This window comes from Mytilus californianus, unplaced genomic scaffold (genome assembly GCF_021869535.1).
Source record: "Mytilus californianus isolate M0D057914Y unplaced genomic scaffold, xbMytCali1.0.p SCAF_14, whole genome shotgun sequence".
Classification (NCBI taxonomy): Eukaryota; Metazoa; Mollusca; class Bivalvia; order Mytilida; family Mytilidae; genus Mytilus; species Mytilus californianus.
In genome coordinates this window covers 38,254,760-38,280,572 of record NW_026262626.1, presented here as the reverse complement: position 1 = coordinate 38,280,572, position 25,813 = coordinate 38,254,760, and the positions used below count along the sequence as shown (strand labels likewise).

At 32.0% G+C, this 25,813-nt stretch overlaps 1 protein-coding gene across 4 annotated transcripts in view; it reads right to left on the bottom strand.

The window, feature by feature from the left end:
- Positions 1-24,090, bottom strand: part of LOC127724480 (spondin-1-like) — an 81,717-nt gene extending 57,627 nt beyond the window's left edge. For 2 of the 4 annotated variants that reach the window (XM_052231460.1, XM_052231458.1), the window contains exon 1: positions 23,651-24,090. In XM_052231460.1, the coding sequence (XP_052087420.1) occupies positions 23,651-23,846 (196 nt within the window). In that variant the 5' untranslated portion in view covers positions 23,847-24,090. The remainder of the gene's footprint in view (positions 1-23,650) is intronic. The other 2 variants (XM_052231461.1, XM_052231459.1) reach the window with 2 other exon arrangements.
- Between the last annotated feature and the right edge of the window lie 1,723 nt (positions 24,091-25,813).

Sequence of the window (25,813 nt, the reverse complement as noted above, 5' to 3'; positions counted from 1 at the left end):
GAATAAAGGAACGATTGCATTGTGAATATTAAATATTACATCACACAGTTGGTCTTAGCGTCGGTATTTTTGCACACTGTGCAAGTGACAAACAGTGATGGTATAACTTCATTAAAATCTTCTATTTATCTAAATCGCCCTAGGATGTGAACATTTCAACTGTTTAATTTTTGCATCTCCATGTCGGGAAGGCTTATAATACATTCTTATGTAAACGTCCTATCGTTTTTATGTTAAACTAGCGTTTATGCTGTCAAATCGTGGTGTAGATTTCAAACCGAATAAGTAAATAATCGGATGTTTTCCCCAATCACGAAAACAAAATTATAAATTTCAGGTATCTCTAGTTTTTAAAGTGTCAAGATGACTTTGTATGATAGTTGTGTCTTTTTGTCATTTGAGTGTTTGTGAGAAGGACATAAACTAAGTACTTATAGAAAATTTAATAATCTAAATGATATCTTGATAAGCGATTGAGATACAAGATTATTTCTTTTCAAAACGAGATTTGAATTTTTAAATTGAAAGAGAAAAAAAAGAATACAAGTAAATACTATAAGGAAAATTGAAAAATCGAAAGTCGTAAGACAGGCAACAAGAAAAAATTAAAGATTCCCGCCAAAACAAACGAGTATGAACTCAGCTACTTTAAAGGATAGATTAGGTACAGGCACCCGCCATGTTACCCATTATTTTTTTACCAGATTCATCTTAAGTACAAAATGACTGTCTCTTTAGACCTGATTTTTGGATACATCAGTACATCGCGTGATTCTGCTTTGGAGCGAATCTTCGATTTTTATTTAAATCGTGTAAAAGGTTAAAGTACCCTCTGATCATCTCTTTACGATAGATTTGTCTCCGGTCAATAAAAATGTGCTAAAATTCTGTTGTTTTATCTTAAGACACTAACCTCATAAGATCTGGAAAATATAATGGGTCAGCGTTCTAATGAAAAGTTTTTTTTAAGAATGAACACTGGGAAAAAAGTTTTAACACGACATTTGCAACTCTATTTTTTCTCAGTTGCGTGACCTTTTAAACGTGTCAGTGATAGTGTTACTGGAAAAGTTGAGGTGTCATGGATTATTTTTACACAAGTTCAGTTACCGAAAAACCAACAGACTTGATAAACTTACGACTTATTGTTATAGAATATTAAGCTTGAGAAAAACCCCTAAAATCCCTGATTGAAAAACTAAAATGCTGAAAGCAAATTTATTTTCGCGGATTTTTTTTTTTTGCGTTTAGCCCTTTCTTCCAAATTAAACAGAAAATTTAATTTCGCGATTTTCTAAATTTGCCGGTGTATTCATATTAAAAAAGATCCAAGTTTGGCATATTCGCGATGATTCATATTCGCGTTTTTTTACGCGGAAGTCGCGAAAAATAAAATGGTTTACAGTATGAACCGAATTGAAACCAACAAATTATTTCAATGTTTCAGTCTTATAAATGGAATATTTGTAATTGAATGTTAGGAAGCAGCAATCGATTGATTAATCCTTCTTCCAGGGTAGAGTCTTATATTTCCTCTTATATATATAACACTCTTTAATCAGAAATTTCGTAATGGTTCTGCTGCATATTTAGGGCGAAAGCAAATTAACAATACATGCAATAATCTGATTCTTCATGTTTCGGTCTTTCGACCGGTAATAAGGGTTGGAAATTATACTGCCACCAGTAAAAGGGAATGTAAGATTGAGACAGAAATGTTGCCTTACAGTTTAACCGGCAGAGAGCGTGACACTCTATGTAATAAGTGAGGTGTCATTTTCAACGTTTCAATTCCGACCGGATAAAGCTGCGTATGTATAACATCCCGCACTGCCAACGGACGCCCTTCTTTAGTTTTGGCTGCACTGTCGGATAGGAGAAATCCAGGGCTCTCGTTCATAAAATTTCACTCATTACTCAAAAAACAAAATTTGTGCTCGAAACACCAAATATAGTACTATGATTGGTTGATTTCTGACTCTAAGTACGGTGATCGTGCTCGAAATTTTTATGAACGCAAGGCCTAATGATCTTTACCCCAGTCTATCTTTCGGCATGTTTATGTGTACAAAATTTGTAAGTGGCAAAACTAATCAAATCGACGAAGATTTTCCTGTTTTTCATTTTCGTCAGGACCATGGTATTATAATTCTCTGCAATCGCAAAAACTCAAGACTAAGTGCAATCATAACAAGCTAACACGTATTTTTCTCACTGGGTCGGACTTGCGTGAATAAAACATCTATTTCAGTTCGGTAAAAATAAAATATTACTGTATAATAGGTAAAATAAGAAACAGTTGAAGACCTACATATCATATTACAATATATAGGGTCACACATTTGACATGTGGTGAATATAGGTATATAACCAAATAGGAAATGTAGTAACAAACACTCGACCAAACAAAACTGACACGAGATAAATATTTAATTTAGCATGTCCCTGCAACAAAACCTCTTATGACGGGATCGAGAGAATGTCAAATTCTTATCAATGGCCTTCACTTTAAATCAAGGATGGGTAAAAGTGAATCTTTATTTACAAGGTTTTACACAAAACGGGTAAAATGCCAATCAACCTTAGGAGTATGTGATTTTAGGGATTAAATGCTGAATAATAGCTCTTTATCAAATACAAATACATGTAAAACGAATGAAAAGGGATTCTTAAATGCATTTGGAAATGACAGATGGTTCATTGTTTTACTTTAGGTGAAACATTTGTAAAAGATCAAAAGAAATATCATTCAAGACAGATATTAAACAGGTAAAATGTTAATGGAATAGAGAAACCAAATGTACTAATTCAAAATTTAAGGTACATTCTAAAAACGTAAATGTACACTTATACTTGCTTTTTTTTCTTTTCTTTTTTTTTTTGGGGGGGGGGGGGGGGGGGGGGTGGAGGGTGTTCTTCGTATTATTCTTATTTTAAAAAATCGCCTGGTATAATTCTGACATGGAACTTTCAAACGATGTGTTGAAACTATCGCGTCAAGCAAGTCACTTGCACGAAAGTCATTTCGATTATCCGATTAACTCTGTAAATTAAATCAATGTCCGCAATTGGAAATAATTTTCAGTTAAGTAGGATGAAATACAATGGATTCAAGGGGGACCCCCTGAAATCGGCAAAATATCATTTTTTGGCATAAAAAAGTCCCCAAAAATTTTGACAGGCGGGTCCGCTCGGACACTTTATTAAGGCCGCTCTCCTTGTTTTAATCTCAAATCCTTGATCTACCCGTGATAAGAATAAAAGACTGGAATTGATTGGTCGGTTAGAGAAATCCCAAATTAGGGAACTTTAAGCTCAGATAGCGACATGAATTTGACAGACAATTTGAATTTCAGTCGAATATTTGTACTATACGTGGAATTTGGTCAAATATTTAAGAATGTAAGATATTAGATATGAAATATATTATCCTTTATTATTTTGTTTTCATTAGCTTTCAAACAGACAATAAAAAATAATAAAACGAAATATTTAGCAAGTCTTGCATGAAAAAAAAACCTAGAGCAGTCCCCAGGATATACAAACGAGTAAAAGTTAGATGGTGTCGAAGTGGAAATAGTTTAATCTCCGGAAACGCCAGATTTCAAATTATGTGATTTGTTACTTTACATTTTATTAATTTTGTTTCACATTTAACACTAAGCACCTATGTCTATGTCTCGGTATTTTAAATCACCCAAGTAGAAATTAAGTTTTAGTTACCACCCCTTTGCGGTTTGTTTACATCAACATTAATATTTATTCCTCTTTATTCCTTTGAAGGTTTACAATTTGCACTTTTAAACATTTATCATGTATAAATCAGTGTATGAAAATATAATCCTGATCATATCTCTTAGTAATATGATCAAAGATAAAATATTTTTTCATACATATCCCGGAGAAATCGTCATTAGGTTTTTTTCAACCCCTGTATGTTGATGTATAAGAATATACGTTCATCCGTAAGATATTACCTTGCCGTGAAGTCTAAACCGAGCAACACTAGATTCATGCAGTTGAAAGGACTAAACCAGATTAAAATGATATCGATTAAAAAAACACAATACAGACATAAGTACAAATGATAAAGCAGAATTATCAAATGTAAAATACAGATCACTACAAAAACATACAGTCGCCATTGTTTAATTAAACGCAGTAAAGGTTAAAGCAGGGTTCTTCGGCGACAGAGTAACAAGATTGGCTGTTCAAGCATAGTTCGTGTATCTAATCAGATATGCAATATAGGTGGGTATACTGGATTTATTTGAGTGTGAAAGTGCCTGTAAAAGCATCATTTAAGGTCAATTATTTTTTGACCTAGCAAGTTCTCCACCCGCTCCTTTCCCCCAACCCTTGTTATTAATGTAAAAAAATCTATCAAAAATCCTATTTGTAAACATTATCTAGCTAACAAAACGAAGTATTTCCCTAAAAACAAAACACAAACGAGCGCAATTCATCAACATGTCATACCGTCACTTTGAACGTTCTTTTCGATGTTCAATTAGCTCTCACCTTTCACTTTTATCCCTTCTTTACAAACACCAAAGATAAAGACAAGTAACTGAAAATTACAATTTATCATATGTGAGTTGAACTTGGCCATCAATTAGTGACGAGATGAAACAACTTGTCGTTTAACCATTTAACCAGGGGTATTTTTACTAAAACTTATTTATCGTTCCCCATCACATTTATTCGGGTTTCACGTTCTTTTTATTTCAATTTCTAATGTTTATATACATATCTTTTTACCTGATTTATTTTAACATCGTCCATGGTGTTATCTCCGAGGAGAACAGTTAAGTCAATAAAAATGAAAATTGTTGCTATCTAATTTATTTGAGAAATGTATTAGAATGCAGGCACTGACGACAAAGCTGTTCGAGTCTTATAGCTGCTAATATTGCGAGCAATCACCCCTGTAGCTCACAGAGTAATCGAGCAAACATTCTTATAGCTGATCAGGAAATCGAGAAATCATTCTAATAACTGACAATGGAGTTGAGAATCATTCTAATAACTGACAATGGAGTCGAGAAATCATTCTAATAACTGACAATGGAGTCGAGCAACCATACTTTCAGATGTCCAGGAAATAAATCAATTATTTTTCTGGATGACCAGTAAATCGACCAATCATTCGTAAATCTGGTCATTGAATCGAACAATCACCCTTATAGCTGATCAAGAAATCAACAAAGCAATTGGACAGTTATTTTATAGCTGACCAAGAAATTGAAAAATCATTCTACAAGCTGAAAAAATCGAGCAACCATTCTTTTAGGCAATCTAGCAATTATTCCAAACATGTTCGTTGAAAACATGTTCGTTGAGGATGATCGAGACATAACTATATCACGTAATTCATTTTCAAATTATCATATTAGGGTGGCCGTCATTTTGTTCTATTTTCTTTGAAGCGTTAACCATTAGAAACTTACAAAAACAGTTTAAAAAAATCTAAACTATATCATCTGTGACCAAAATAATATACCAAAAGTTTTACTTAAAACGTTACACAATAAACAGAAAACGTTTCAAAATATTCTAACCATAAAAATAAATGTTAGCCATACATGCTTCAAGAATCAAAACACAACTTTTGAAAAAAAAAGTCTCAGTGTTTGGACATTGTAATCATTATTCGTCCCATTACAACTTTTACTTCTTATAAAATTCAAATGTATGTAATTAAGTAGCTGTAAATACAACATAAATCAAAAGTTTTTGATTTCATAAATTAATATGCGATGTGAATAAAAAGGCAATGTTAGTACACATATTTAAAACGCTTTGTATTACGGTCATGAAAATGTACGGAGCACACATAAAAGTATTAAAAAGAAAAATGGTGTTGGCGAACCGTGTATATCAGGAATGCTTTAATATTAAAAAAATACTAAGAAAGAGGGAAGCTTGGGTTATAAATAGAATTGAATCAAGCAAAATTACCGGCAATTGCAGTTTTAAAATGCTAAGGACAATGATATACGACTTTTAGCACCATTATCCCTTTTCATACTCCAGGTTATCAGTACCCAAGCAGTAGCAATTGATGATTTAAGAAATCATATTAATTTTATGTCAGATCTTTTCCATAGAAATACTTTTGATAGTTCAGAAAGTGCATTCATATATAATTCAATGAAAGTTTCTTGCGGTTTAAATCCTAAGAATTACATACTACATATATCTAATTCTCGTTTGGTCATGTAGCCCCAAATATTTCCACGTATTTATACATCCATGGCTTTCAAATGTTTAAAGTTTGAGCTTTAAATAAAAAAAAGCGCTGCGGACGCATGAACTTTATAAACATGGGTATATCGAATGCCTGCTTTATTGCTAACACTTGTCTACTATAGTCTCAGTCACAAATTTTAACCATGTTGCTAGTCTAAACCTAGCACTTGGTTTACTTGTTATGGGGAATACGGCTCTAATATTGATTACTGGAAGTTTCACTGAACTAGAAGATATGGCAGATCATTAAATACAATATTTTCATACGAACAATATGTTTTTTATTTCTTCAAAATTTCGAAAGATACACTCAGATTTATTTCTATAAACGTCTTTCCGTCAGGTAGTCATGTGGTTTATATCATTCAATTTTACAAATCCTTAACTAATTAATTTAATTGTTTTTACAAAGAGCTTATTACATTTTCATCAGATAGCTAATGCTTCACGGTTTTTACTTTTTCTTTAGGCTCAATTAGTTGTATTGCTGCGTATCTATATTTATACAGATTTTATTTTCAAAAATTATGGGTTTCAACATTCATAAAGATTTACTATATATACAAAAACGTTTTGAACGCAACAGATTCGTTTCGTTTTCCATTGACTCTATAATATGCTGATGGAGGTGCCATTTGATTTTTATTTTTTTTATTTTACACTCTATTCGGTCCTGGCTTTTTTTTTATATTAGTTTATCCTGACTTTTTTTACATAAATTGTCATCCTGCCTTTTTTTCTTTTTTTTTTTGCCAAGTTGCTCATCCTGCCTTTTTTTCAAATTTCATCCTAGCCTCCCCCCTAAAATCAAATGGTAGCTCCCTAAGTAGAGACCATGTGACAAATTGTCCTTCGCTGCACCCTTATAGAATTACAGTCTCCATGGTGATCCGAAGGATATTGACAGTCATATGGTCCTTTTGGGATAAGTTAACATCAGGTTGTACCTTGCAGATAATTTCGGAAGACCAATGACCCACTACAAAATAGGAATAGTCACAATAAAGGAAACTGATATTAATGCTAGAAAAGTTAATTGACTATAAGATAGCCTCCAAATTCGTTTAATCAAAGCGAAAGATCCTAAGGAAGCAATAAACGAACGATGATATATATATATATATATATAGATATAATATTCTACTCATTTTAAAAAATCGGCATTCAATTTATTCTATTCTATTTTTTTAATTAAGGTCGTGGAAAAGGTAGTGATGATTCTTAACATTTTGACATTCTCAGTTTATATTCCCACCGACAAAAATTGAAAGAATGAAACAGCGAGAGGCGGGTTTAGAAGAAATGGATATAAGAGAAAGTGAAGCTATTTAAACAGATGATTAGGGGAAACATGTACCCTGTAAGATTTAATGAGACGCTAAGCGTTGTACGGCTTTTGCCAAGCACCTGTTCGAAAATCAGCTGGATACACTTGTCACTATATTTTCTATTCAAGAGTTTGCGTTACCTCTTTTGAATTTTGCGTCAGGTTAGCGGTTGGGTTTTTCACTATAAAAACGAAAAGATCGTATAACAAAAGTGAAATTCAGTATTCTGTTAAATAAATGTGTCATATTTTAATCCTCATAAATAATGTTATTTTATACTTATTAATAAAATGTCTACTGAAGAGACCGCCAGAAGATGGTTATAACATATTTAAATCTTTGATATAAAACTCTCATACACGTTAATTGTTGAAAAGTCTAACCTAAAGATGTGTAAAATATGAATCGATGACGGACGTCCGTTGATGAAAATAGGCGGAAACTTTAACTTTTAAGTGCCGCTAATAATACCTCGTATTGAAATCGAAGTTTTAAAACTCAAGCTCACCTGTCACATTAAAACTGTATTTATCTAAAAAGTTTTCAATTAAAATGATAAGATTGAAAGTAAGGCGACAATAGTTACCTAACTAAACCACGGGTTTTATGATTTCTCAAGAAGTTTACACGTATATATTATTTGACTTTTAAATTTCTATTTAAGGTGCACTAAATTTACATTTTATATTAGGCTTACTTATTGTGTCGGTAAAATGCTAACTTTACATTTAAACGAGTGCTATTAAACTAAGAGTAATTTTTGAATTGTTTAAGACGGATTGTGCTAAAAGCAGATCAACCCTAATACTGCTAAATTGCAAAAACAACATTGATTAATTTTAGGTCTGTTTCTCAGATTTGTATACATCTCATTGTTAAGTGGTTAACCAGTTAACCATTGGCTAAAGTGTGCTCTTTAAAACCGACAAAAAAATTCAAAATTAATCTGAAAATCAGCAACATATTCTATTGTTTTTGTATCGATGCCCTCGTGAACAATTTTTATTTAAAAGAGTCCAGTTATACATATAACATATAACGTCTTCCTGTGGACTGTTTACCTTGTGAACTAGCACGTTAAAAATCCGGCTCGGCGTTTCGGTCTAGTACAAAGCAGGGAAAATTATGAACACATATATACAATGGAAACTAAACCAGATAAAACACAAAATTTTGAGTTCGGCAGAGTTGACCAAACTGTTTCTTTTTTTAAATAACGAAATTCTCTTGAAATGCGCTTTTGCATTGATACCATTGATTAGAGATATATCACCTTCCAAGAAAAACATCCGTTCAATTTAGGGTGTTTTCTAAAGCATAAAAACATCTAATATTATTTAATGTATTAAATGTCCCCCAATTAATAACACATTTAGTAATTATATCCCCTATTTTGCCAAAATACCGGAAGATAACGAGCTACCGCCTGTTTATTTTTCTACCAAAAATGTTAAATGAGTTCATTAAAATATCTCATATTGATATTGGTATTCATAATAACTTCTTAAATATCGCAATTTGTCCATATTATATCCACCAGAGGTGGTCCATTCAAAAGACATGACCTCATGACCTTTCGCATGAATGGGCAGTCATTTTTTGTTTCGGTCAATTATTCGCTGACAGGTTTACTGACCGTCAAGATATAACAAATTATGGGACAATATTTGTATTTCGTGAAAAGCTTTTAATTTTTAAGTGGTCACTTAAACCATTAACGTTTAGTATAAAGTTTCGTTTGGACTTTATTTCAACCATCTCGAATTCGTCCTGCATTTTGTTGAACAATATTTTATCTCTAACAATATCCTTTTTTTTTGCCTTCAATAAAATGCGTCTAAAAATACAATTGATAGTTCATAATCTGTTACAGGATCAGCGCAGGTGATTTACTTTCCGCCATATTTTGTTCACTTTAGTATTGAATGTCCTCTGTATAAGTTTAAAGTGTTGAGCGATACGATTGCAAGATTCGAAACAACTTTTGCATGGAGCTCAGCCGCATGATTTTCTATGCTTCTATCTCTTAAAACGTGTAAACTTTTAAAATCCTTTCAATTAAACAGTCAAACTTTTAAACAATAAACCTAATCATATAAGAACGTGTGTTCAAGAATGCAATTTAGTAGTGGTATCTTTAAACACGAAGTAAAATTATTAATTCGTTAAGAAATTGTGCAAGTCACCAATACTAACCTTTTTCAAATATTTGGAACTTTTTAAAAATTCCATATCGTTCATATAAGTTCAAATTTCTTCAATATAAAGCTGACATATATTCTCGCCCCATTAACTCCATACGGGATGTCAATCTTTAGACCAAATTTGCTAAAATCTTATATCGTATTACAAAAATATCCCTTTTGATATAAAGACTCCAGTTGGTGTTATTTAGAGAGCTAATTCAGCAGAAATAATGTTAAATTTGTATTCAAGTGACTTATTAACTATAAAAGGAATGCTTTAGCAAAATGGCGTCGAATAGATAAAGCTTGGAGCAGGCAGTCAACTTCATTTAAGAAACTATCCTTTCAAAGAGGATTAAATGTTAATAATTTATTGAAATGTTGTTTATTTTTTCACCACTCCAGTAAAAACATCGATTTAATATGTTTTGACTGTATAAAGTTGCAATGATATTTTTGATTTCGTCCCACTCGTTTCGTCCCCGAGGGTATCACCAGCCCAGTAGTCAGCACTTCGGTGTTGACACGAATATCAATTATATGGTCATTTTTATAAATTTCCTGTTACAAAACTTTAAATTTTTCGGAAAACTAAGGATTTTCTTATCCCAGGAATAGATTACCTTAGCCGTATTTGGCACAACTTTTTGGAATTTTGGGTTCTCAATGCTCTTCAACTTTGTACTTGTTTGGCTTTATAACTATTTTGATCTGAGCGTCACTGATGAGTCTTAAGTAGACGAAACGCGCGTCTGGCGTATTAAATTATAATCCTGGTACCTTTCTTTGATAACTATTTGATGATCGCAGTAATAGCAAGTAGAATGATAATTCATGGCGTAATTATATCTTTTGAGTTGTTCAATGATATATATAAAAAGTCACATGAGTTGATGAAAAACAATTTATTAAATTCATACATCCTAAGCGCTTTTCTTGATTCATCTTAATCGGGAACCTCAAACTCAAACATTTGAAAGCAAAAAATGTATAAGACCTAAACACGTGTTGTATACCTTATTTGGTATTTCTGGTTACCGGAAATGTAGAACAAAATTTAGCCTGTTTTGTCTTATGCTTGTCGGCGGCGAACAGTTGGTGTCGTCTGCCTTACACGTGGTTTGTCAATGGCAGTAGAATACATTTGAGATAGAATCGATAAAGCGTGACTTCAATCTTATAGTCCCCCCAGACAACAAAAGGATTGAGGCCCACGACACACGTGAAGAGCTAACATGACCAAAAGGGACCGAAAAAAAAGCCAAATTCATCTAAGGTCAACTCTGTCTGAGGTAGTTGGAACCTTAGTTTCTTAAATACTTCTTAATCTATCAACGGAGAATTAATGAAAAGTTTGTTCTAAATCATGTTAGTACCGAATTAATGACTACTGATCTTAGCTTTAAAAGATATCTACCTTTATTTAATCACAGGAGAATGCCTTTCTTTGTTTTAAGTATAGAAAGAAGAAAGGCAAAGTTTATGTTTTTATGATATGTTATATTTCAGCAGAGATTACAGTAATTACTATTGCAAGGAAGTAACAGATGCGTTTTAAACTTGTCAGGAAGGAGGATATGTAATGTATGAAATATGGGGAAGAGGGTCATAATACATTACGAAGTCTTTATTTCAAAGATAAAAACAGCTATTGCTCTGCAATAATAAGTAGCGATATTTTTTTCTTTTATGATAAATTTGAACAATTATTGCTCCCACTTAAGTAAATCACAAATACATTAGGAAAAAACTTAAGTTAGATCAGGCATACAGTAAATTTTGTGGCGCCTAAAGTCGCGTTGTGTTTAAATTGAGATGAGTATACAAAAACCCAGGCTTCAGCTATATAACGCATCGTGCATCAAAGGACTTAAATCAAATTGCCTCTGGTAAAATTCTTTTATAAACTTGCAATTGTATTTTATTACCTATATTGCGGTTACCTTTCGTTCGGTTTAACATTTTATATTAATTTTTTGACATTTAGGAGAAAAATATGCTCTTAGAATGTGAGTGTTACTATTTGGCGGTAAATTTACCCCGACAATGTGTAAATTAATTTCAACTTTTATTACGGTTATCAATAAACGAGTATATCATAGCGTTATATGAGTTCATCGTTTTATCTCGTATTACTAAACTGCAAACAAAGTACAACAAAAATCATGTAACATTTAAAGGAGTTGTGTTTAATACTGTCTAGCCTTAGAACTTGACCAAATACTAGTATCTGATTTGCATCAGTAGGATGACCCCATTCAGACTGTCAAGAAGTGACCAAGGATCCCAGGCTAGTCCTTCCGCACACTGGTCCTGACCACATCTCGGACCGCAAACTGACCCTGACCACATCTCGGACCGCAAACTGGTCCTGAACACATCTCGGATCGCAAACTGGTCCTTACCACTCTCGGATAATATTGACAACATGAACATATACATGTTTCAACTTTGTACGCTTAATATAAAGAATCTTCTGCCGCAAATCTTAGAAAAACGATTTTCTATCAATTTCGACGGACCATATAATAATGACGTAATCAAACATAAATATTTCATCACCGTTCACCGTTCACTTGTTGATAGATTAACCTTAACCGCTTCTGTAGCTACTCTACAATAATTTCATCAATCAAAGAAAAGATTAAATAAAGTAGATGCTCGGTGTATCAATGAACTTTGCATTAAACTTGAGGATACTTGGATAGGCGAGAGATAAATCAAAGTTTTTTGGCCTGTAAAAAGTGCTAATAAGTATGTGTTGTAAAAACGCCTTTGTTAAGACATAAACTTGTTAATGGTAAAGCATAAAGAAACTGTATATCAGTTTGTAAATCATAACAGGTGAGAGAAAAGAACAACAATGAACACCATTATAATTACACACTGTTGCGAAGTTCAAACAGGATTATAATTGTGCCATGAGTGTTATGATCAGATTATAGTTATATTCCAATGAAGAAGTTGAATTATGTTTTATTAAATGCTTGATGCAGATGCGTCGATGAGAATACATTTGTTTAAATTGAAAAACAGCTAGAATTGCATTTAGAATGTCTTCGATGTGTTTTAAATTCGGCAAAATTCAACTTCAAAGACGCGTTTTTTCACACCATCAATGATCGACTATCGCAAAGCAGCTATTAATTTTACGTCAATAATTGCATACAAAACATATTATTACATATTGAAAATAAATATATAATGATGAAACACATATGACATCAATTAAACACCTCAAAAGCCACATTCATTTGCCAATTATTGGCTTTATTTCTTTCACTCTAGATAAATAAACCTATGTGTTTTGTCTAGTTTTCTTTCATAAATAAATAATGCACATGTTCGTTGTAATCGAGAAGACCGTTTGCATGACACCTTCAGAGAAGTTATGACAATTTGACTAGATCACGTTCGAAAGGTGACGAAACAGAAAGAAATGTATAAAAGGAAACCGATACTTAATGACAAATTAGTACAAGTATTGATAAATATAAACAAATATTGTGAAACTGCTATTGTCAACAAATCAATTTAAAACCGGAAGGGAAACTATATGATAAATAAGAATGAATCAGATGTTACGATAAGATGTCTCCTGGGAAAACAGAGGCGGAAGATTCATAGGGACATCCAAAACGCATAAATCGAGAGAAACTGACAACCCCATGGCAAAAAAAAAAACGAAAGACGACAAAAAGATAAACAATTTCACAAAATACTACATAGAAAACTAAAAGACTGAGCAACACGAATCCCTCCAAAAACTAGATGTAATCTGGAAAATATGGTCTATATATACGGCCGTTTTTGACCGAAGCATATACTCACAAGACTTTTGCATAGATCAGTCAAATTCATACTCATTGTATTGTCAACATAATTTTTTTCAGATATTTCAACAGTGTTTTGCTTAATTACCAAACTGAAAATTAGTGGAATATTTTTGGCCTATATTGACCCTTCGTGAACCTTCTTCTTTAGTGGACACAAACAGATTAAAATATTGGTTCTCTGTCAACGCTTGGCTAACTCAGACTAAGAATGGACAGGAACGGGTCTTACTTTTCTAGATTCTGAGTGGTCCATGTAGATCAATGCTCTGTATAAGTCATTTTCGTTAGCTCATTTAACTCGTGTGTATATATAGATTGCAAGTTATACTTTAACAATCTAGTCTTGTGAGTTTTATCAGCTGAAACTTTTGTTTTCTTCGCTTAATAGTGAACTACAGTACATGACTGTAATCTTGCCTTGAAAATGCAAAAAAGGTTAAGTATGTTGTTGACATTTTTGTCAAATGGGGCAAAAAGTGACACATTAAACCGCCTACTATAAAGATATCTGCAACATTTAAGAAATTTATGTTATACACGAAATATTAAAAGATGATTTATTCTGCTGTTGGGAATTTAAAGTTTTTGATCTTTTCACAAAAAACATATCATTATCATTAAATGAACATTAAATATTGTAATATTTATCTGTTTTATTTCAGTATCAAATATGCACTTTGATAATTATAATTTTCTGATTCAGTAAGCCCAAGAGGATCTTAGAAACGACCGTTAAAATCTGGACAGAAAAAAATATTATTCTTAAATTTAAATTTATGCAGGTGATTGTCCCTATAACTTTTTTTAATAGTCCTCTGGTTTTGGTAGAGGTTATATGCTGTATATATCAATAGGTATTCCAATTCTGTTCAATTTCGACTCAAATATATAAATACATATATGCATATAAGTTGCCATGTAATTGTTATAAAACCAAAGCAAATATAACTTTAGAATAAAATACATTAGAAAACAAAAATGCTATTTATAAATGATAAATTACGAGCCCCTACTATCCTTAACATTCAGTAACGAAGATTGACTTGGGTATATAGAAATATCTTCCCTATAGACTTCTCACATCCGGCTGTAAAACACCCATGTTTAAAAATTGGCGTCAGGCCGTTGGCTGTGCGGGATGTACACATGCACATCCACGTCTAGTAGAATGGGGGAGTTAATTTCAGTGTCCAATCTACAGTGTTCATTGTACCTTTAAGAACCCTTACCAGAACTTTCCAAGGGGCCTGCTTCAAGGCAAACTTTTCCGACCCTTTCCGACATACCCTCAGTTTCGGGTGGCAGTCGCAATTTTGGACCTTCCTCAAATCAAGGTAAACCAACTGAACAGAACGTACTTGTTTTTTATTATTAGTTTGTTCTCATCCTGAATATGCGTGAAATATTTGCCAATGGACATAAAGCAAACAATTATTAATAAATCTATATTAACTTAATACAGCGCTACACAAAATCACACCAAAGATCTGTTACCTATAGTTCGATAAGTCATCATTAAAACGTCAAAATAACTAATAAACATCAGGCAATGACCCAATACTAAAAACGGTTGTTTAGTACACGTGGTACTAGGTCGAACTATGAACATAAAACACTCGATCCGCGTTCTCATGTTTATAGTATGCGCTGCACTCTTAAATAAAACGTATATTTATCATTATGACAAGCTACCGGACGAGGAACAATAATAAAGCTCTCTCTGTATGGCAAAGATATTTTAGGAAAGTAATTTATTGCATAATATGATGGATCACCGTATTCTTCATTTTAAATCCAAATCTTTAATTTTGTAACATTATTTATCTTTTTACTAACTGTGAAAATTATAAACTATCAACAAAAACAGGTAGTTCTTTGTAGTTTTGTTGTCAAATGTCCCGCGGTTTAAAAACACATCTACAAAGCCATTTTCAAATATTTGTTGCAAAGTCACAATCATGATTTATTTTCAACCGATAAATATAAGGTTTATTTTTCAAATTTCCAACTAGGAGGGAAATTAAAGATGGAGTATCATCAATATACGAGGGTGCGGATGTGGAGGACGAGGGTCTTTCATTTCTTTATTCTTTAGTTTTTAGGCCGTTTTTTCTCTATATTTTATATTTTTTGCCCATTATTCTCTATTCTTATATATTTTAGCACCCATTATTCTCTAATCTTTATTTTATTTTTATTTTTTGCCCAATATTCTCTATTCTGTAAACCCCTCATCCAGACCCTCATACTGTGTCCTGTAGAGAGATGCATTAACTGTGTCAATATATCCTCGGTGGGACATCTCACTTCTTTTCACACATAATAGACTTGCGAACAAACAAACCGTCCCACTTGCATAATACTCCCTTTACTTCAGGGGAACCACCCTTGTTAACAAACCAACTGTGTGGTAAAAGTCATTTTTCTATAGATTTGTTTTAAATGATTGGAGAAATTTTCACGGCTTCTCACCTCAAATATCTTAAGAATTTGTGTTAGGCTAAAAAGCACTTTTTGTAAATTATTGAAAACTTAAAAACCGTATATTTCTGCAAAGTCATTTTATGAATTTTCTATGATAATTTGCCTAATGACCTCATACAGCGGTTGTAACCACTCAACTTCAAAGAAAATATATCTTTTAAAACTTACTAATGAAACGGAAAATTTTCCGCTTAGCGCGACTATTTATGTTTTATGAGAAGAAATAAACATATAATCAAAAGTTTAAATAATTTTCATCACCATTTGAAATAGTTATTATAGTTTTTAACTGCATTATTTTGGAATTTTTTCTGCATATCACTTGCGTCACAAAGAATGTGGAATGTTTTCTTAAATGAAATGATATAATTTAGTCTTTCTCGAGAGAAAATACCTCTTTCTAGAACATGTTACCTACGCAAGAACGATTGATTGATTGATTGATTGATTGATTGATTTCTTGATTGATTTCTTGGTGTTTTACGCCACTTTCATCACTATTGGCTATTTCGTGGCGGCCAATTCTTTTATTGTTGGAGTGCCCGGCCGAGGAGGACCACTAACCTTCGGCCGAAAAACTGGCAATCCTTGTTAATTAAGATTGGAGTCGAACGCACGTGCTGGGTTCGAACTCACAACCGCAGTGTTCACAGTCTAGTGATACAATAGTTGAACTACTTTGACCATTCGGCCACCTAGGACCCTATTCCCGAGAGAAAATACCTTTTTTGTGAAACAGGTTGCCTACTCAAGAACGACAAAAGAAAACATGAATAATACGCGTCCTTTATATGTAAATGCAAGACTAGTGTGTCCGGGGTCAGAACAATGTGTATGTCTTCCTGTAGACTGTGCTCTGTCACTCATTTTCTACTCAGTGTGCCGTTCTTACACAGCAGTATATTCATACTCATTAACATATTATCGTCATAAATATGCATGTAATACTTGCTACTAGACGTCAATCAACGATAAATCAAACTTAACAAGTATATCGAATACAAAATGCATGCATCATCCTTAGTCTTGCAATGTCTTACTTCTTTACGACACTTTGAGTTTCATCATGTTGTTTTTTTCTGCGACATTCTACTCAAATCTATCAACATGCAAATATAAACCCACCGACGAATTTTATAAGGTATAAATTTTAAGAAATACTACTAGTTTTGGAAACCGATTAAACTTTTATACATAAGGAGTGGCTTAAACTAAAAACTGTAAAAAAGATAAATGGACCATCCCTTAAAAGATCGTAACGACAACAAGCCTATAATTTGAATAGGTACGTATATATATAGTCGTTTATCAACAGGGTGTAATACTCAATTGAGGTGGAAGAAATTTGTCATACTGGGGGATAATGGACGTCTTAATCCATTCGATTGTCACTTTTCTTTTGTAATTTACTTGCCGACTTGGCCTTTGTTGCTACCGGCCATGATATGTGGTAAATACACAACATTCTTGACAGTGTTTTTGTTTCAGGGAAATTGCAGAATTGCATAAACCATCACAATTATTTACACAGTGCATTTATGAAATGTGGAAGTTCTTATGCAACTTTATAAAGCATCGAGCATATCGAGTGCATAAAAAAGATTTCCCAACATTCCCTCTATTTAAGGTAAACCGTTTGCCGAAGTTATATTACTTTCTCTTATTTGTCTCTGTTCTTCAACATATAAGGTAACTTTTTAAAATCCTCTTTCATTTTCACCAGTAATTGTATTTTGAAAACTATATTGGGACAGAAAAAGATATTTCAGTTTGCATAGCACGTGTCGTTTATTGTTCCAGATATTCACGTTAAACGAGACTTTTACATTTGTTTACAAAATTTTAAAAAGACTTTTATTAAGAAACCACAACGTCTAATATGTTTATTCATTGCTTGTACGACATGATTTTCAATATTACTATGTACAAATAACATCAAATAAATCTGTCAGAAAACTGTCATCAGTTATCTTGTCACAAGGTCACGTGAATTTACATTAATATACCTGCCAAATTTTATTTAAATCCATTATAAAAACTGTTGTTTGCAAAACATTATAATATTTTATCATTACAAAGTAAAATCATTTATAAAATACTATTTGTGGGTTAAACAAGGTTTTATTATCACCTGAGGTTAAATATCACGCAATTGTCTACTTTGTAGTGTGAAATTGATTTTTTAGATCTGACCAATGAAAAAAGCGTAAGTATGATACGTTTATATTAGTAAAAAGAGTAAAACACATTAGTTCATGGTCCTGCATGGATGAATACATATACACGACAAATTGTGTCTGATTGATTGATTGATTGATGTTTGTTTCACGTCAAGCGGCAAATATTTTATACATTTTGTGGACGAGAACAAATTTACCATTAATGTGGGTCGATGGGGATGAAGAGCGAAAATTTCGACTGCCACTGGAAAATGATTATATATTCCATGGATATGCAAGGCCAGAAAATTACCATGAACTGAAATTAAAAAAACACACAGGTCTAACAAAGGCTAGAGATTCCTGACTTGGGACAGGCACATGAATACGGCGGGGTTAAACATGTTTCGTGAGTAATTAGGAATACATATAATGTGCAGAAAGGTTGAATAAGTACTTTCTTTAAGCACGTGATTACATGAGGATTTTCTCTAGCTCAAGATAAAGAAGGTTAATCTGTACTTCCTTAAAATCTTATAATATTCTTATCATTAATAATCGGCTAAAATGCATATCTAACAATGAAAGCATTGTTGAACAATAAATATTTTAGAACTACAAATCCCTTGTGAATTAAACCGCAAGTTTATAAAAATAAATCTTGTCTTGGATTGTTAAACCAGAGAGACTAATTTATCAAAGGCTTGTAATGATCGTTTAAAAGTATCGAGGTTTTTGAAGGTTTTTGCTTTTATGTCTGCTTTACTGCATTCCAAAAGATTTCAGGTTTTTATTACATCTGAATTAAACACGAAAGGGAGATAAATCATCGTCTTTCAATGACAGGAATTTATGGCGTAACCTTTCACTAATATGGGCTGATGTAATGTTTTATTGTATCCTTTTAAGGATTACCAATTTTTTTCTCAATATTATATACTTTACATACCGAACCGTATGGCCTTTTCCTCTGTACTTATTTCACTCAAAAAGTTGAAGAAACATTTAATTTCTTCTTACATTGGGTATAGTTATCATTCGCTATTGTAAAATGTATAACTTTCCAGATTTAATATCTTTTATCTTGTACATTGGGTAGTTTTCATTCGCTATTGTAAAATGTATATCTTTCCAGAATTCTTATCTTTTATCTTGTACCTTACATTAGAAATGACGATTAGAATATTTATTAGGGGGGGGGGGGTGCAAATTAACTTTGGTCACCTGTATTTTGCATTTGTTGTTAACAAAATGGTGTTATTTTGTTTGAAAATATTGAACACAAACTGCTCCCCTCGCCATGGGAAGAATATTTCATTAATGGAAAGTTACATCGTTCTAATTGCGGACCTTAAATACAATATATATGTCGAAGTACACCATACTCTCTGCAAGTACAATAAGAGCCTATCACAACAAATCTTACTTAATCGGCGGTGCGTTCGAGTTTCTCTGCAGGGTGTTTAAATCTATACAGTCGCGTTCGATCAAAAAATCAAAATATAATCACAGGACTCGTTCGTAATGACTTTTAGAACGCAATGGCAAAAAGGAAAGACGATTTCGTGCATTTATCACGTAGTATGTCGACAAAGTTATACACGTAATATTGAAATAGATCATCAATTGACACAACAAGAAAACATATGACAACAGAAGACATCTATTTTTCATATTGTCATCGTTACCTAGATCGTATTGATACTTCATTGCTTGGGGCTGTGTGAATGTTTAAATCATTAATTCCGTCTGAAGCGTGAAAACCTATTACAAATGCAGAAAAATATACAAATTCATCAAATGTTTATATTTTTGACGCCTATTTGTAGTTAAAACATTGGGATTATTCAAATAGAAGTTATTCCTGAATCAATTATCGTCTATAAACCTACATAATATTAAGATACACATCATGTATGCATAATTTATTTCCTAGAGTAAAAGTGATACACTAAATTACTACTTTATGGATTAATATGTTTGGTATTTAACATTCCAAAAAAAATCAGGTTTCTTGTATAAGAAATTATTTGGTAGACATTTCCCGAGACGTTATGTGTATTTGTATATGCGTGTTTTGTACATTTTATATGCGTTGAACTTTCGCTCTTACAGTGAAATTTTGCATGTAATTCATATATCCATTCATTGTATCATCACTGCATTCATAAGAAACATGTTTTAAATTTCGTTCAATATAAATAAACAAGATTATACTAAATTTAAAAACACAGATATACGTTTTTAACCATCTCACGGTTTCTTGGCGATTAACATGAATGAAATATTAGCCACTGAACAACAGGTAAATGATGAATGAAGTATATCTCCTATTTTTAATTGCCGTTCTGACAAGTACAGTTTAAATTATTTGAGAAAGTTTTCATTCACATGAGCGGTACTGTAAGCAGAGCATATAAGGTCATAGTTCAATGTTCAAACAAAAGGGAGATGCAAGTCATGTAATTCGTTAATGATACGTTTAACAGTTTTCTTGTCCTCGTATTGCGTAACAATAGTCTGTGCGATATAATTTATGACCACATGCATACGTTTGACCTTAAATTTCTTTGATGTTTGTTTATGTTGTCGTCTGTGTGCTATATTTTACAATAAAGTGTTCATCTTAGCAGTTTTTAAGTGTATACAGTTCTTGATGTGACAAAATCAATGAGCCCCTTATTCAAATTATTGTCAACTCGCTGAAAGAAAATTTTTGCTTTTATTTATATATTCGTGTACCGTACCAAATCAGAAAAGTTTGTCTTGCTTCAAGAGAAAATTAACAAATTTAATTTCTTGTTGCTTTATATCATGAAATGTGTTTTAATTGTACTCAACATTCTAAAACACACGAACTAATTGAATAACGGGTGCCACATGTGGAGCAGGATCTGCTTATCCTTCCGGAGCACCTGAGATCACCCCCGGTTCTCAGTCTTTAGACTTCTATGTTGTGTTTTGTAGACTGTTGATCGTCTTTTTGTCGTTTTTTTCGTGTTTTTGCCATGATGTTGTCAGTTTGTCTTCGACTTGTGTGTTTGAATAAAAATGAATTCAAACTCATAATCACTTGGTGCACAATAATCATAGGAAATAAGCTCATTACTCTTTATCCGTAGTTTGTACAACTTTAAATACAAACTATGCTAACCTTTGTTTAAAAAGAATAAATAAAAGTTTTTTTCTTTTAATGTGTTTTATTTCCTTTCCTAGTGTGTAGGTGGTGTAAAAAATCTATCATGTTTCAACCATAAAAATTTTAATGTAAAAATTAAATTAAATAAAAGCATTCAATTCTATTACCATCTTTTAAAACATCAAATGTTTGCTTTCCAGGTATAAATTATTTTATATGTATACTGTGATAAATACAGATACAAGATGTTCTTCTCTATAATTCTGTTATCAAAAGACTATAAATTCTTCCAACAGTACGGACTTAAAATTTTAAAATGAAAACCATTAAAATTCAATAAATAAACTATTGTGGGTTAAAATATGGCCATAATTTATCATTTATATCTTCCTTTTTTAAAATGCTGTTAGAAAATCATGACGTTGAAACCTATAAAAAGTGTTAAAGGCATGAAAAGTCATAGCTATCTTTGCCTGTTAACCTGCATTTCTATTCATAATGTTAGTTTCTTTTATAAATATTCGACAATTCCGTAAAAAGGGTTTGAAAAACTTTTGACTGCAGGGGTATAGGCTATCTATAAATCTTACTTTATTGTTTTCTTATTTATTTCCGAGAAGACTAATGTTTTTAGTATCGTAATGAATTTTATTTTATCTGCCTAACATGCACATTAAATCAACACTTTAATCTACCTAGCATATACTTTAAATCAACACATTTAAGAAACAAGCACTTAAACTTTATCAAAGAATAATATGCTATCCTATTTCTTAAGTCGGGTCATTTTGATATTGATAAAATCATCCTTTATACTCTATCTAATTAACTTGATGCAATGATAAATCGTGTTAAAAAAGCAGCGAAATGCCTACTTGCAAGTAAAGTATATCTTCTTAATGGATATAATTATTCGATTAGTGTGTTTCCTCCCACTTCGAAGGCATATTAAAACAATATATGTAGATAATTTCAACATGATCCAACTGTGATTTGTATACTACTAAATAAACTATTCGTAGCTTGAGTCATAACCCTATAATATGCAATCCACGTTGATGATAAATAAATCATTATGCAAGGTTTATAAAATATATTTAATTTAGAATCGTTCACACCATTGTCACTTTTCAATTAATCATCGAATAATTAGTATAATTCAACCAGTTGGTTTGCATTTAAAATTTTGAGATGCTGTAATCTTTTAGATCGTTTGATGAAGTTCAAGATTATCATAGCAATTTTTCATCAAAAAATTATTTAATTCAAGATTAACTTTCCTTACGAATCAGACTACTATAGTATATGTGTATAAACGGCTAGCAAATGTATACCTGATTCATTACATGCTTCTTGTGAAATTTAAGTGTTCGGAAACGATCAAATTAAAATTACTTAGTGTATAAAACACGACTAACTAAAGTTAATAAAATGAAAGTATGTACATAAAACTGAAGCAATACGTGTTTTTATAAATGTCGCAGATAAGTGGTGCAGGAATTTACGTAAGTTGACAATAATGAAATCTTTTATTGTGTCAACATGTTCTGAGCAGTGCATAACCTTGTCAGATACTTTAACAAGCGTGTAGAAGAAAGTCTTTCACCTGAAATATATTTATGTAAAGTTTGTGGTTTTAAAATCACTATATGAGAGAAATTGTTTTTGTTCCTTTTACTTGATGTTATTAAGAAATGTTCGCTTAACTGAATTAATAGAAATAGATATCACATATATGAATTCCTAGTCTGAAATTTCACTTAATCCTTCATTTTTTTCAATAAACTTTGTCCCGTTAAAACTTATATAACGTGTATTTATTCGGGAGTGTCTATTGAAAAAAAAATATAAGGTGGAGGGGATCATGGTTATGGAAGATCTATCTAACATAAAATGGAATTTTGTCAAAATCTATTCAACAACAATGAAAACTACTTAAACTGCCAAACAATTTCTTGAATTCTAACATATGAAGCCATTAGAATTTTATAAGCTGCCACTGGTATATTCTGAAGATAGTTAAACCTTCAAAATTCTATTTGCTTGATTATAGCATCATAGTAAGCTAATTTATATCACTTTTATCCAAAACATATTTACACATGCCATATATAGGTACACACATAATTATTACGTTCGGATATGCAATAATTCAATGGGTTATTAACTTCATTTGTACTAATACATCATTTTTTCTGTCAGAGGAACTAAGAAACAATTGAATCAAATTAAACTTTATAAGAATTTCAAAGATAAGAACACTCACCTGTGTATGTCTCGCCCGGAACGTATTTCTCGTTTTTAGGAAGGTCTAAAATCCTTATTGTAAATCCATTGTCCCCGGGTTTTTGTGTTGCAGTTGTATGAATTGGGGTTCTATTACATATACTATAGCACTGTACACTTTGAAAAGTTAAGAATGCAACAAAAAATAATAATCTCGAAATAATATTAAAATCCATGACGAAAATGATGAAAATTAAATATACAATCTAAACTACAATAATGTATATTATTTTATGCTGATTAATATAAGAATCCGAAATGTGTATTTTAATTAAGTCTCAGTATCTCTATCAAAGTAATCCCACAATGTACATATATATGTCCGATACCATAAAAACATCGTCAATATTTATTTCCCACTACTATAAAAAGTAAACGAATGTTTCATGAAGAAAATAGTAAGTTGGTGTTTAAAACTCAAGGTAGCAAAACTTGATGTCAATCAAACGTTAGTCTCCGCCTCCAGAGGTATCTCTATGTTTTTGATAAATGGTATCACATGTTTTATCTACATATCGTAACGAGATATATTTTTGTAGTCAGAGCTTTAAAAATAAATAATATACCATATGGACAAGCCGCTCCTGTCAAATTGACCACTTAAATTCCAAAACGGGTTAGTTTACCGAAACTATTGTAAATATAAATCCAACGGTTTAGGGGATAAGTATATTTATTAAATCAATAAGAATTAAAATAATATTTCGATCGTTAACGTGATTTCTTATACAATATTTTGACACTCTCCTATTCAATTTGTTTGTCAGATATCATAATTCAATAAACGTGATCTCCGCGTATTTCAAGATGACAACTTAATACGGCATATAAAAAACTACAAAAATAAAAATATTAAAGAAGTCATTCACATCTTCGGTAAGTGTATGATAAAGAAGTCATTCACAACTAGCCTCTTTAAATATTCAACATTCTAACATTATTTCCTTGATTATGCTTTTGTGATAACGTGAAATTTTATAAAAATGTTTGAAAGAAATATTTTACTATTCAGTTTTATACAATTTGTAACTCATTAGCCTTTACAATAGTAAATAAATATGATAAGAAGTCATGCAATTTGAAATTATCAATTTTAACGTCATACAAAAAAGTAGAACGCAACCATGGAAGGGTCCGATACAGGTAACAGAATAGAAATCGAAGTAGTCCATGCAACATAATAACAAACACCCAGAAATATAGATAAACAAACAAACATTGGTCTTTAAACACTTTACAGAAAACTTATAAGTAAGCAGTAAATGTAACCCTAGGTAATCGAAAAGGAAAGCAGTTCATATTCCGAATGCTTCTTGTATTTAGCTGTACCAGTCACTAGTACATGGCGGGTTATTAAGATGACTTACTTAAAGTCAAACTCTCCGGCAGTTCCAGCTTCGATGTGCATGCCTCTCTACACGTAAGAAAGTAGTTCCGGCACGGAATCGATCAATTTTAGGAGTTTGGTTTAAAGGTATCACAGATTTATCATCTTATTCGTTGGCGCTTTATACCTAGTCAACATTCAATCCCGTTTCTATTAATAAAATAAAAAGTGTTGACTTCTTTTTAAATTAATGTATGCCATTTTTTATATCCGACATGGACCTTTTGGGCATGATGTTGTCAGAGGAAAAATAAGGAGATGTGGTTTGATTGCCAACGAGACGCCGTGACCATCCACCGGAGTTAAAATATCGTAGATATACACATTAATATATAGGTTACCGTGCGGCCTTCATTAACGAGAAAACCCCATACCGTATAGTCTGCTATAAAAGGCCTCAATATGATAAAATGTTAAACAATTCAAACGAAAAAACCTATGGGCTTGCTTTATGACAAAACATGAACTAAAAACAACAAAAAAACGAATTACAGCAACCAACGTAATCCATTATTACAGACTCTTTACATGGGACAGGCATATAAAGAATATGGATGGCGCCGGGGTTTAACATGTTTGTGAGCACTCAACATTTCCCCTAGCCTGGGACAGTGATGTAAAAGCACAACATTAAAACAAAATGTAAAAATCAGTTAAAAATGGTTGACTCGTCAATTGACACGGAGCACAAAAACGGATAACATACAGACACAATTAAAGAAACAAATAATAGATCAAAGAGTACTCGCAGTTAAT